Consider the following 14,120-nt stretch of genomic DNA (forward strand, 5'->3'; position numbering starts at 1 on the left):
TTGCTCCTTGGACATGATGGACTTCTCCCCCCCTCTCCTCTCTCTCGCTAAGCTCCTGCAGCTCCATGCTCGCTTGTGCAGACCATCTGGGAAAAAAGGGGATTGTTTTTGCCGAGGGACCACGGTGCCAGCTTCCTACACTGACTGATCTGAGGGCTTTGGAAAGCCCATCTCCCCCTGCTTCAAACACAATAAACAGAATGGATGAATGTATGCCATTGTACTGTATCTCGGAGGCGGGCGGGCGGAGGGGGGGGGGGCACAGTGTTTGGTTTCAGAGCTGGAGTGATAGCAGCACAGGGATAGAGAGGCTTAGAGGAAAACACGGAGTGAGAAACTGAGTGACAGAGCAGCCGCTCACAGCAGAGATGCCAACATGAAATCTGTTAGTCTGGACACCAGGTCGCGTTTCAAGTCATATGTTTACGGTTACGTTTAGCTAAACTAAATGTGATTTTTCATCATTAATCTCATATGTACCGATTTTCTTGTACTTTATTCCTCAAAGGATTTTCGTGTGTTTGATCCTTTTCCTCATTGTCTGCCAGCTTAATGTCACTGGCAGTGTTGTGCCTGCAGGAGCTCCTTGCAGACACTCCTGCATCTGATCCATGCTGCAGATCTGCACCTGCAGTAGTGAGCTATACACCCACTGATCTGCATCAGTGTTAAACTGCTAAACCTTTTTTCAGTTTTACAGTTAACTAGCAAGACTGTCAGAGCTACTAGTTCAGCCAAGAGGAGCCTACAGCATAAAAATGCGATTGGATCAGACCAGTTTGGGATTTGGATCTCCTGCCACAGAGTCACGAGTCCGGTGTCTTTCTCGGGCTAGTGGATAAAGATCTAATGATGAACTAGTACTGATGAGGAAAAAATAGTGGAAGTGTCAAACATGCATATCTCTTAATGGTCAAACAGCCTTTAACAGGTGAAAATTAGGCCACGCCCTCAACCATGCAAACGTTAAGGCTTAAAAGTCAGGAATTAAAATAGGACATGACCTATAGACAACAAAAACAGTTTTTGTGTCAGACTGCAGTCATGTTTATTCGTTATTATGAATCTCTGGCTCTCTTCCACAGCATGTCTTTGTCCTGCCTTCCTTCCTGTTTGTTAGCTAAACTTTGTCTTTGACTATGAAAGTCAAACAATGTCAGAAATCAGTAATAATATGTGATATATTCTGTGAGGCCTGGGCTGAAGATGATTTTGCCAATTTTGGTGACGATTTAAAAATGAATGTGCTGTATAATGTTTTATATTTGACCTTGTCAGTGCCTAATTTCAGTCCTCTTCACCACTCGGCCTCAGTGTGCAGAAGAGGAAGATGTAAAAGGAAATGTAGAAAGGTGGCAGCTGTGTCCACAGCTTCAGCGCTCAGCCTCTAATAACAGCTGATTCCTGCTGCCGGCTGATAAAGCCATAGGTGTGCTGCCTCACCCTGATACCGCTGCTGCACACCCAAATCTCATTTTGACCAGAGATTGTCTGTTTTTATGTTTTTTGTGCAGGGTGGAGAAGAAATGAAGCAATGACTCTTGGAGGAGGAGATGGAGGCCGTTAAAATGATGCAGGTGAGATCCGTGCAGTAAGGATGCCATCTGCTGTCGGTGAGAGCTCACAGAACAGGCTGGAATATGTAACTGGGACATATTTACCCCTTAATGGTCTCACCATGAGATGGTCTCTAACAATGAGACAGCACAGTAAATAACTATTAAACATGTTTTATTCATATTATTATCCAAGTTAACTGCCAGACTTGTATCTGTTTCTTTAATCAATGATGAAGGTGAGCATGTATCAGGTAGCTGACTCTGTGGTTTCCAAGTGATTTGATTGGGTTTGGATGCACTGTGTGTTTCAGTAAGAAGCTCGTGGGATCAGTAGCTGGCAGTTATTTTAAAAGATCCTTTATTTAAACCCAGAGTTAAACAGGAAGCTTGGACCAAAGAGTAGGGAAAGCAGCAAATGATCCCAGATCTGAATAAGAAGAAGACAACCTGACAAAGACACACAGACTGAGCTCACAGAGAGGAGGGTAACGAGAACAGGTGAGCTGAGACTCTAACCGGGACAAGAAACACACAGGAGGGAAGTAAAAACACAGAAGAGCACACCAAGAGATGACTTTCAAAATAAAGCAAAAGAGACAAGGGACAGAAAAATGAACAAAAAGCAACTAAGACTCCGTGCCAGGTTTCACTGACTAGTGTCCGTGGCTGTTTATTCAGAAGAAAACACGATAAATGTTTAAAGAATAAAGACAAATGTTAGAACAAAGCTATTATTTGGGAAAGCATTGGTTTGTTAGGGAAAAAAAGAATTTAAGGTCAATGTTATTTGATCCCCATGGCGTCATATATAAACACTCGTCTTAGCAAAGCAAAATCAAATAAAGAAACACGAGTTTTACTAAATCAGTGCTGCAGCAGTCACAGCGCAGTGTCTCGAGACCAACAATGCAAACTAAATGCATTCAAAATACATTAAAATCTATCAACAAACAACCAAAAGTTCTTCCAAATATTGCGTCACATTCACACAGGATGAAAGGAAAGAACAGTGGCACATTTTCACTGCTGTAAACTGGACTGTGGCACAGGCAGGCCCTGTGGTAGGTGTCTGTATGAGTACAGGCATGTTTCTATACAGGATTATGATGTACACACCTGCAACATTATTAGGTACACCTGTTCAACTGCTCATTTTAACAACTATGTAATCAGCCAATAACATGTCAGCAACCCACTGTTTTAGACTTGGAGGCGTGGTCATGGTGACCTGCTGAAGCTCAAACATCTCTCATGTCTATCCAGTGTGCAGGGGTTCTCTGGGAGGAAATGTCTTGTTGACATCAGAGGTCAGAGGAGGATGGACAGACTGCTTTTAGTGATGTAAAGACAACAGGAACTCAAATAACTACTCTTCTGCATTCTTACGACCAAAGAATGCAGAAGCGCTCAGTTCATCCCTGAAGCAGATGAGCTTCTTTCTTTCTTTCTTTTTCTTTTTCTTTTTTGAGCTTCAGCAGAAGAGGAAGAGCAGGAAACCGGGGCTATAATCACACAGACTGACCAGAACTGGAGACTCAAATATTTATTTTTTTATGGTTTTCTTATTTGTTTCTTTATATTTCTTTCTTTTTTCTCTTTTTAAGTGTTAGGTGTAGAATGATTTGATTTAATAAAAAGAGATCATAGGCAAGCTGGATGTGATCTGTCATGAAAACAGTGGGAGGACCTCAGTTAAACTTCTTTATGATTGGGGGGACTTTTTAAGGGGCCCACACTCGCCTTCGTTCTGCCCCTGCACATTATTATAAACTGAACAACAGGCTCCATCTGTGAGGAGACTGCTGCGGCTCAGAGGGCTGCTGGCCCTTTAAGACTCTTCCGGTCAACAGAAGGATTTTATTTTGTAAATTCCTCTAACTAACCAAAGGCTTTTATGCTGACGAGTGCGTAATGGCGGGCGGGGGGTAGGAACGACACTTTTTGAAATGTCCTGATGACTTCTTGTCACTAACATTTGGAAAAGTATGAAATATTTTACAGTATAGGAGTCTTTCTATAAGAAACCAAAAGCTTTTACTTTGAAAGTGTGATATGATGGCACCCACCACCTTTTGTGATACTTAATGAAAAGTTTTCATAATTTTTCAAGCAAAAACTTATATTTTCTGGTTTCAGCTCCATTGACGGGACGGTTTCCATTTTTTGACAAACTGCTGGCCCTTTTAGACTGCCCCGGTCGCCATGGTGACAACCAGGAAGCAAAACTGATTCTGTTTAGCATGTCGACATCTGCGACTTTCAGCGGTTCATTTGGGCCTTTTCTTCATCTTTCTGCTGACCTCCACCGACTGCGAGCCCTCTGAAACACGGACAGGTGAGCCCCGAAGCAGCGGAGCTTTTCCGCTTCGGTTTGTTTTAGCCTGAAATCACCGACAGTGTTTAGCCGTCGGTTAGCTGTGGAGCTTTTAGCCTCCGTGCTAACTGGATCCAGCGGCGGTGCCGTCGCTGTCCGTGGTGCTGACAGAGCGCGCACATCTGCAGCTGCAGCACTGACAGCTGTCCTCCTGATCCTTTCATTAGACTGCAGGACTAGGCCCGGGTTTAGCTTTATTTGTCCGAAGCGTTCAGAAACCACAGGTCAGCTGTAGAACAGAAGCGGGAACTCACCTTGTGTGGCAGACAGGTCACTCACTTCAGACCTCTCATTTGTTCTTCCAGACGATGAGCGGGACCCCAGACGACACCAAGCCTGTGCACTTCACTGTCAAAGCTCCGGTCTACCTGCAGATTGGAGATGCCAAAGCAGACACGGCTCACTCCGGTGTCTGTGTCGTCGACGTCAACCTCCCGTTTGGAAAGCCTGTTAATGTAAGCAAACGCAGAGAGAGAGTGCCTCACATGATCTGTTACCTACAGCATCCTCCATGTTTTTTGTCTGACATCCTCCTGAGGCTTTATCAACTTCTATTTGTCTTCCCAGTATCTAAACAGTGAACTTCTGCACAGTTCCTCAGACACTTTAAAAAAGTCACAGTGAGCTGAAGTGACTATTAACTTCAATAATTACTTCCTCCAAACCATCAACGTGTCTTTTAGACCCCATTCCTACAAAACTGCTCAAAGAAGTCCTGCCATTAATTAATGCTTCAATCTTAAATATGATCAACCTATCTCTAATAATCAGCTATGTACCACAGGCCTTCAAGCTGGCTGTGGTTAAACCTTTACTCAAAAAGCATCTCTAGACCCAGCAGTCTTTTAAGCAGTCAGATTCTTACTCTGGGTGGCATTACCTACACAGGAACACTGAGAGGAACCTTGGAGTCATTGTTGACCAGGACATGTCCTTCAACGCACATATTAAACAAATATTTAAGACTGCTTTCTTCCATTTGTGCAACATCTCTAAAGTTAGAAATATCCTGTCTCAGAGTGACGCTGAAAAACTAGTTCATGCATTTATTACTTCCAGGCTGGACGACTGTAATTCATTATTATCAGGAAGTCCTAAAAACTCCCTGAAAAGCCTTCAGCTGATCCAAAATGCTGCAGCAAGAGTCATGACAGGGACTAGAAAGAGAGAGCAGATTTCTCCTGTTTTGGCTTCCTGTTAAATCCAGAATTCAAAATCCTGCTCCTCACATACAAGGTCTTAAATAATCAGGCCCCATCTTATCTTAATGACCTTGTAGTACCATATCACCCTATTAGAGCACTTCGCTCTCGCTCTGCAGGCCTACTTGTTGTTCCTAGAGTATTTAAAAGTAGAATGGGAGGCAGAGCCTTCAGTTTTCAGGCCCCTCTTCTGTGGAACCAGCTTCCAGTTTGGATTCAGGACACAGACACTATCTCTACTTTTAAGATTAGGCTTCAAACTTTCCTTTTTGCTAAAGCATATAGTTAGGGCTGGACCAGGTGACCCTGAGTCCTCCCTTAGTTATGCTGCAATAGAAATAGGCTGCCGGGGATTCCCATGATGCACTGAGTTTTTCCTTTCCAGTCACCTTTCTCACTCACTATGTGTTAACAGACCTCTCTGCACTGAATCATATCTGTTATTAATCTCTGTCTCTCTTCCACAGCATGTCTTTATCCTGTCTTCCTTCTCTCAGCCCTAACCAATCACAGCAGATGGCCCCGCCCCTCCCTGAGCCTGGTTCTGCTGGAGGTTTCTTCCTGTTAAAAGGGAGTTTTTCCTTCCCACTGTCACCAAAGTGCTGCTCATAGGGGGTCATATGATTGTTGGGCTTTTTTTGATTTGGCGCTATATAAATAAAATTGAATTGAGTTATGATGATCATAATAGTAGGTGTCTGTCTCCGGCTCCAATCAAAGAACCAATCAACAGCCAGAATAAGAAGGATGATGATGCGCTGACGCACAGTGGAGCTGAACGATGTTTTTATAGCTAAAAGAAAAGCTGCAGACAGAGAAGCTAATAATGAAAACACTCAACAGAAGACTTTTATTTTGTAAGTTATGCCTGTTAAAGGGCTTTTGCTTAGGCAGCAGTTGTCTTTCTCTCCGTCGGTGCTCCAGTGGATGATGAGAGTCACACCTTAAATACTGATCCGTGGCTGTTTATTGTTCACGTTGACTGTAAAATCTCAGTCTCAGAAGGCTGCCTGTCAGTTTTCATATCCTCCCTGATGAATTTGATGTTTTGTCAAGTTAGGACGTTCCACCATTTCACTGATCGCACTGAGGTTTGATTGACCCAGGTGTCATCCACACACCTGAACAATGATGTTTATGTGAAGGCAGTGACCGTGTCTGAACTGAGGAGGGGGCCTGACCGTACCTGTCTGCCTCCGTCTTACAGCTCCATGACTGGAGCCGTCCCCACTCTCTGTGAATAGTGCTCATGTTCACTGATTGGCAGTTTTGCACATTAACAGTCATGAAGCAGATCTCGCCTCACTGTTAGTCAGTGGTGTTGGTGTCGGCTGTTACGCAGCTGTACGGTTTATAAGGCCTGAGAAAACGCTGCGCCCAGGCCGACACAATCCACTTTCTCACATCACCTGCATTACCGAACATGCATCCAGACACTCTTAGATGCTTTTTACTGTTTCTTCACATGTCTTAGACAAAACAATGACATGATTTCACAATAAGATATTCAGTAACAGTAATTATTACGTGCAGCCTGACTTTGTTTGTGTTCGTTATTGGAAGTGAATTTTCTGCTGCTGGAGAAAGACGTCACTAAAGTTCTGTTTGTTGTCTTTCGCCCCCAGAGCAAAGTTAAAAACCTGAAAGCAGCAGAACATCCCTCCATCTGGGCCTCTCAGCGGCAGCGCACGCACTCACAGCATTTGTTTAAATAGAGAGCTGTGCTCCTGTCTTGGGAGCGACTTCAAACATTTTGGGTGCTGACCCACTTTTCAGCATTTAGTCCTAATTTAAAGTCGTCTTTAATGCAGAGTGACTCCTCATTAGCTCAAAGCTGCGAGCTTCAAAGGCGTCTGCCTGGAGCCACTAATGCACAAAGGAGTTTTCAGCAGCGAGCTGTGCGCTCCGTTTAGGCCTTAATGCAGAGATTTGGCAGATACAGCGTTTCTTAGATAATAGGTTAAGACCCAGAATGGACGGGAGGCATTTCCCTTCCAGGCCCAGCGTGGTTTAATGAAGTTTCACTTCATCCAGCACATCACCAAGGAACTTTCTTTCTGTGTTCCAGTCACAAGAAATGCAAAATACAAATCAAGTCGCAATTTAATGTTTCTTTTAATCAGATTATAACATCAGATAAAGCTAACATCCAAAGCTTTTGTTCTCGTGAGTGTGACTAGAAGACATGAAGGACAAGCTGAGGCGAGCCGCGGAGGCTGAAGGGAAAAGTTGAGAGTATTTAATTAGGAGTGCTTCTGGAGTTTAGCGTCTCTCTGTGTGGAAGGTTTTTACATATATACACTCACAGATTAAAAGGAAGCCCTTATTAAATAATAGTTCCAATTAAAGTGATCTCGAGCCCTGAGGAGGTCAAATTTCTGCAGATTTTTTCTGATATTCGTGCTGAATCCAACACATCTGCTGTCATTAGTTCTGGTTTTCAGTCTTTTTTAAATAGAAATTAAATATCTAAAATATCCGAGCTGTGCTGGGAGCTGATGTTTCTCCTGCATCACTGCGTTTCTTCCAGATCGAGGAGGTCACCTTTAAGAACTACTACACAGCCTACGTGACGGTGCGCCTGCTGAGGAGGAACCCCGAGCAGGAGGCTCCCGCCAAGTGGTGCACAGCCGTGAGAGACCTGCCCCTGATGGACAACCCCCACACTGAGGGGGGCTCCCAGGACTACTACACCATTCACCGGACGCAGGTGGGCTTCACCTGTTCTCACCTTAAATCTGGCTTTTCTTTGTTTAACGACAAAGCAGCCATAAAAATATTCGACTGCAGAAACGCAAAAGTGCTGAAGATTAAAACCTGAACTTTTCACAACACTTGATGATCAGTGTTTCCTGTTTAGCATCTGATAAGTTTGTTGTACAGAAACACGTCGTTTCCTCTGAGTTCAAACTTTACCCATTTCAAACCTGAATGTAGCTTGGAAATCATTCTGGCATCATGTCATCACAAACAATTTAAAAGGCATTTCTTTTTTATCTTAAAATGCATAAACCGGTTGTTTCCTACTGATCTGATCTCTCAGTCAAACCTTCCCAGCAGGTCGTATATGAGACTGTGAGGGAACGCTACAGGTCACGTGCTATTTGTCATTCAACTTGTTTTTAGTTTTATATAATGTTGCATTCGTTTCTAGACAGTTTGTGCTTAGTTTGGACATGATGACTGACAACAGAGTAACCTGTCCTCACGCTGTCGGTGCATCAAAGAGCCACACCTGTTGTGATGACCTTTAACGCTGCAGGCGTGCTGAGGAGGAACCTTGACATCAAAAGTAGTTTTCTTTTATATCAGACCTTTTTTTAAACTCATCCCAAGGTCATTGTTAAATAATTAAGGAATGACCTCCATTAGTTAAAAGAAACTGCTGCACTTATGACACCAGGAGAAACGGAGACATCTGCTGCTGAGGTCTGTTTTCAGCGAGCTGTAAATTCTGCAGTGCAGGAGGCTGGAGGCTCACAGCTCATATTGATCTCTGTCTATGCGCTTGTTTCGTTTTCCTGCAGGATTTTTTACTCTACCTTCCACACTCTGTTCAGGGTTAGAAAAATATGGTTGTTTGGGTTCAAATACTGTTGTTGTGAGGAGGTGTGATGAACAGCGTCAGGCTCTTAGTGACAAAGGATGGTTTCTTGCTCCACAGCAGCTCTGAAACATGGACGTCACTGACTGGTTCTCCTGCTCTCTGTGCAACAAACATCTCCCTGGACGTAAACATGATAACGGTGTGTGTTTAAAATGTATCATTGTCCTCCACAGTTTTAGACGTAAGACAATTCTCAGCTCATAACAAAACTCACATCAGGAAAAACTTCATCACTGAACCTGCAGTTCCTCTACCATCCAGCAGAGGCTCCAGCCGAGAGTCGGTCTCCCTAGACTCTACATATTACCCTCTCATCTAAACATGGTCTCATCTCGTACCAGAAACCAGCTTGGCATTAGCCAAAACACTAACGCTGACCCTTTGATATAAAGATCAGTGACAGTGATGACTCAGGCAGCAGAAATGAAGCTTTCAGCCAGCTGCAGGACAGGAAGTCAAAATATATGAGAAGCTGATGTCACATGTCTGAATTATACCAGATGTGTTTGAGACCAAAGGGGCAAAAATGTTTCCCCAACTAATCACGCCAGGTGTGATCAGGTGTTACCTGCAGTATTACAGGTAGTGGCCGTACACAAAGCAGTGCAACAACCCACCAGAGGTTTAGAAAGGCCCTGCAGGTCAAAGTTTGGGAGCAGCTCTGTAAAGAAACGAGAGGAAACAGAGCAGCGTCTCGTTAGCCGCTCTGCCTCCTCGCTTCTGATGGCAGAAGTTGAGAAAACCGTGCCGCCTGTTGTGCTGCCAGACCGAGCTGCTGTGCCTCTGCTAATGACAGGAGGATTAACCGCAATCGTCAGATCTGTAAATCGATGCATCCCGCTGGGCATAAAAACCACCACAGCCGGCTCCAGTTTGTTTTCCCTCTCAGCTGCGGTGGCATCGAGCCAGCCGGCTCCCTGAGAAACTCACAATAAGTTTGTAAGTTTGGAGACAATACACAGTGACTTATTCTTCATTTCCTCTGTTTATTCTCCATGCAAATAGAGCCAGGTGGTGAATGGAGATTTCATTTTTGTTTACTTCAGTCGGCAGTGCGAGGCTGATGAGTTTAACTGTGATAGCATAAATTATGTTCAGTCACTTCTTATGGGTTTAGTGTTCGTCACATTTAGCCTTGAGGGAGATTCATTGTGTTCTGTTGCTGCAGTGATTTTTGCACCTCGTCGGGACTCAAAGGACTCGAATGATTTGAAGAAATGTTGGCGAAAACGTTCTGATCAGAATCACTGCAGCTTCTGGTTCTTCAACAACTTTGGTCCATGTTTTTGTATTTTGTGTTATACCAGTGGCCACGGATGGGAGGCGGCCACACCTTGGGTGGGTGGATGAATGATGGGTGGATGGATGAGTGGATCATGTATTCTGATGAGCCGGTTTTCCTCTGCTGTCGTTCGTGCCTCAGATGCAGGTGGAGCCGGATCATGTGGTGTGTGTGCGGCTGATCCTGAGGCAGCCGTCCTTGGCCTGGTTAACCTTCAGCCTTGAAGACATTAAAATATTTCCTCACACGGAGCCGGTGAGTTTGTCTAATGTTGTCGTTAACGTGCAGCGGAGTCAGGAGTGCAGGAAGGTAAAGTGACACTAATCACAGACTCGGTGAGAGAGCATATAATGAACTCAGGCCCTCAGGTAACATCAGCACGCTGTCACTTTGAAGGGAAACGTCAGTGCTTCTTCCAGTCCAACCCAGCATCACAACACCATGACTGTGCAGCAGAGGGAGGAGAGTCAAAGTTTCAGTAACTCCTCACAGCACGGGCAGATGGGCGATGTTTGAAGTTGAGGTGGAGGATGTTTTGTTGACCCCGCCTGGCACTCTTTAGCTGCTAAATGCTTCTCTGTGTTTACACTGTGTCTGCTGAGCAGCTGCGCTCACAGGGCCTTTTTCTGGCTCTCCCAGAAGGTTTAAACCTGTTTGAACTCCACTGATTCGCAGCAGTCAGTGGACCACATTTGCACATTTAAGGAAATGTGTGAGAAGGTGGAGCAGTGGTGCCAGCCCTTCTATCGTGATTTGAACTGGAACACCTCACAGCTTATACACGTAGCCTCCTCCTCAGGCTCTGAGGGTGCTCACATGCTAATAAACGATCCCCGCGAGTGTCAGCTGCTCCGGTCAGAGACGTTATTAGATGATAAATGGCGATAAAAATCTATCAAGAACATAAAAATCTAACAGTACATCAGACAAATGATGAAGATGCAGGTTAATCTGGTGATTTCTGGCACAGAGCGGTAAATGAATGATTTCGTCTCTGAGCGCGCTCAGTGCTGCTGTTTGGTTCTGAGGTGACGGCTGCACATTAGAGCTGAGACACTTTAAACTGGGTCCATTTAAACATTAAAGCTTCTGGTCCCACAGGAAGCACAGGTGCAGATCACAGTGAATGAATGTGATTGGCTGATCAGGTGTTCTTGGTGTGTGCTGCGTGTTTCCAGCAGTGTGACGAGACTCAGCAGCAGATCAGCATCAAGCAGAGCGACTTTGAGACGTTTTCTAAAGCCCGGGTTAAACACACAGAGCTGGAGCTTCATTCTGTGGGTTTAGCAAAGTTTACCTGGTTTACCTTCCACAGGTAAAACCACCCAACATGCTGTAAATAATTGCATCCAGCTGATTTTAACGGCACCCTGAACATAGCTGATGTGTTAGTTGCCGTGGTGATTTTGGTGAAAACGTCATGCACTGTATTGCATGGACCGCGTGCTGAGGATTGAACTGACGTCAGAATCAGAAATAAACCACAGTGGTTCCTGCAGCTGTGGGTTGGATCGGTGGGGGGATGTTGGGGTTTGCTGTTGAACCACCAGCAGGTGGAGCCAGAGTGAGAACTGAAGCAGAGATCCAACTGAACAGCAAAGTAACAGAAACTCGACTGCAGAGTTTAACAAACGCTCTTCCTCGTTCCAGGACCCAGAGAAGGAGGTTTCTGATTGGCTGTCTGACCTGACCCTCACTGACCAGCACCCCGATCTGGAGGTACGCACCGTGTTTCTGTCTACACGAGGGCGCCGAGCTTTGAGAGCCTAATGGGAGTTTGCTGCATATTTTATTAGCTCATTTCTCAGTTTTCATACTTAAATTCAATTTCAGCTTCTTCAGGGCTGAAACGCAAATGAGGGTTTTATCATTCTGCAGCTCGTCTTCCTCTGGGCTCTGATTTGTTTTTGATAAGCTTCCTAATGAAAGAAGCTTTTCTTACTTTTTGTCTGTGACTCCAGAAAAACAAACTATTAAAAAGGCAAAAAGCAAATCCAGCTGAACAGAGACTTGAGTTTAGCTGGAACAGGAGGAAGGATCAACGAGTTCTGGCTGACCTCTGGCTCTCATAGCCTCTAAGCTCACTTACAGGTTACTTCTGTGACACGTTTTTAACTGTGAGTCAGGAGCAGAGCTTTTTATTGCTGTTGAAGAAACAAACTAACCGATGGAGGCAGCAGTAAACCGGCAGGTCCAGCTGCTCCTGCTGATCCAGAGTCAGGTCACGGTGGCTGCAGATAAGCCGTCCTTTCCCATGGCGATGGTTTCCAGCTCCCGGGCCAGATGAGATATGAAACTGTGTCCTCGGCCTCCTTCAAACAGAGGCAGAGGATACTGATCTGATTGCTGAACCAGCTCCGCCTCACTCCTCGCCTCATCTCCAAGCCCAGACGCTCGTGTGGAAAATAAAATCACAGCCTCTGTCAGCGCAGTCTGGCGGCTTCAGCTTAACCAGCAGAAACACGTCTAACAGATGGCCCCGCCCCTCCCTGAGCCTGGTTCTGCTGGAGGTTTCTTCCTGTTAAAAGGGAGTTTTTCCTTCCCACTGTCGCCAAAGTGCTGCTCATAGGGGGTCATATGACTGTTGGGGTTTCTCTGTCTGTGTTATTGTAGGTCTACTGTACAATATAAAGCACACTGAGGCCGCTGTAGCTGTGATTTGATGTTATATAAATCAAACTGAATTGAATTCGCATCACCAACGTCCGTAGCTGAGCATTTGGTGCTCATCAGTGACGCACGCCAGCTCGTGGCGCTGTGAGGCGGTCTGATTACCAGCAGGTTAAAGAGACGCCGGCGAGTGCGTTTACTTCCAGATGACACGGGTTTTTGGCGTCTCAGCTGCTCGTGTGGTCGGGTTTTTTGTTTGGTCATGTGACTGAGTACCTGAGTTCTGATTTCTATTAATTGATTTACTTCAGAGCTTCAGCTTCAAATGTTAGCTATGATCCAGGAAGGAGCGGGTATGATTGTGTCCCCGTGTGTCCCTCAGGGCCTCCCTGACCCGCAGACCGTATCCTCCAGCATCCAGCAGATGTGGGCTCTGACTGAGGTGATGCAGACCAATCAGACGACAGCATCCATCGGACGGTTCGATGTGAGTGAAACGCACAGTCAGCCTCATCTGTCCTGTAACGAGTGTGTTCATGATGGAGGTGATGTAATAACATTTGGCCGTTAGCTCGTTTTTCATGTTCTCAGAGATGATGAACATTTTAGTTTATCAAATGATCTGAAATTACATTTTTGTGAAGGCACGTGTGTGTGTGTGTGTGTGTGTGTGTGTGTGTGTGTAATCATGTGTGTGTCATTGGAAATGAGAGCAGAGTGTTGATGGTGGTTCTCTGTGCTGCAGGTGGATGGATGCTACGATATCAGCCTGCTGTCCCTGACATAAAGAAGTTGGGGTGTGTGTGTGTGTGTGTGTGTGTGTGTGTGTGTGTGTGTGTGTGTGTGTGTATCGGAGTTCATGATGGTGGCTGTAACAGCATGGAGAGAAAGTGCTGACAAAGACAGACAGGACGTCTCATCTCTGCTCGTCACGCTGGGGTCATTTCCTGCTGTCACAGAGTTTAAGTCTTCGCTGTAATGTGTATTTATTAAACTGAGAAGACCTGCAGGTCCTTCAAGTATCTGTATTAAAGACTCATTCACTAATAAAAAAATAAAGTAACACATCGTCTCCTGTGTTTGCGTGTGATTTCATCTTCAACCTCAGCTCTGCTTTACATTTAAAACGCTCCACACTGTACTGGACTCACACTCACAGTGATGATGTCAGCTGAAGAACATTTTTGGTTCTTTCTGTAGTTCTGTAACGTGTTGATGGTTCCGCTGAGCTGGAGAAAGATCATCGAACCTGTTGAAATGAGAATGACAATAGAAATGAGTCACTGCAGATAAAAACAGAGGTCCTTCATTTTTATGTTGACACGAATAAACGCAGGTAGAAAATGTTGAAGTCAGCCCAGTAGGTTTGCTTGGCCTTCGTTTCATTCTGAGCTCACATGACTGTTTCCTGTTCGACCTTAAATTTCATTTGTTTGAGTGTTTGGAGCCTGACAGTGACAAGACTCAAAGCACAGGAAACAGAAGC

General features: G+C 45.0%; 1 protein-coding gene across 3 annotated transcripts; it reads left to right on the forward strand.

Annotated features, from left to right (window-relative positions):
• Positions 1-920: 920 nt before the first annotated feature.
• On the forward strand, positions 921-13,706 carry nicn1 (nicolin 1). 3 transcript variants are annotated; one of them, XM_040040973.1, is made up of 8 exons: positions 921-1,577; positions 3,696-3,894; positions 4,239-4,388; positions 7,666-7,845; positions 10,166-10,279; positions 11,675-11,743; positions 13,017-13,121; positions 13,380-13,706. In XM_040040973.1, the coding sequence occupies exons 3-8, from the start codon at positions 4,242-4,244 to the stop codon at positions 13,419-13,421; spliced, it is 657 nt and encodes a 218-aa protein (XP_039896907.1). In that variant the 5' UTR covers positions 921-1,577; positions 3,696-3,894; positions 4,239-4,241; the 3' UTR covers positions 13,422-13,706. The 3 variants fall into 3 exon arrangements, with proteins under 3 accessions (XP_039896907.1, XP_039896908.1, XP_039896906.1); XM_040040972.1 differs by lacking the exon at positions 921-1,577 and adding an exon at positions 3,365-3,542; XM_040040974.1 differs by lacking the exons at positions 921-1,577; positions 10,166-10,279 and adding an exon at positions 3,358-3,542.
• The last annotated feature ends 414 nt before the right edge of the window (positions 13,707-14,120 follow it).

Source organism: Simochromis diagramma, unplaced genomic scaffold (assembly GCF_900408965.1).
Source record: "Simochromis diagramma unplaced genomic scaffold, fSimDia1.1 OVJJ01000296.1, whole genome shotgun sequence".
Classification (NCBI taxonomy): Eukaryota; Metazoa; Chordata; class Actinopteri; order Cichliformes; family Cichlidae; genus Simochromis; species Simochromis diagramma.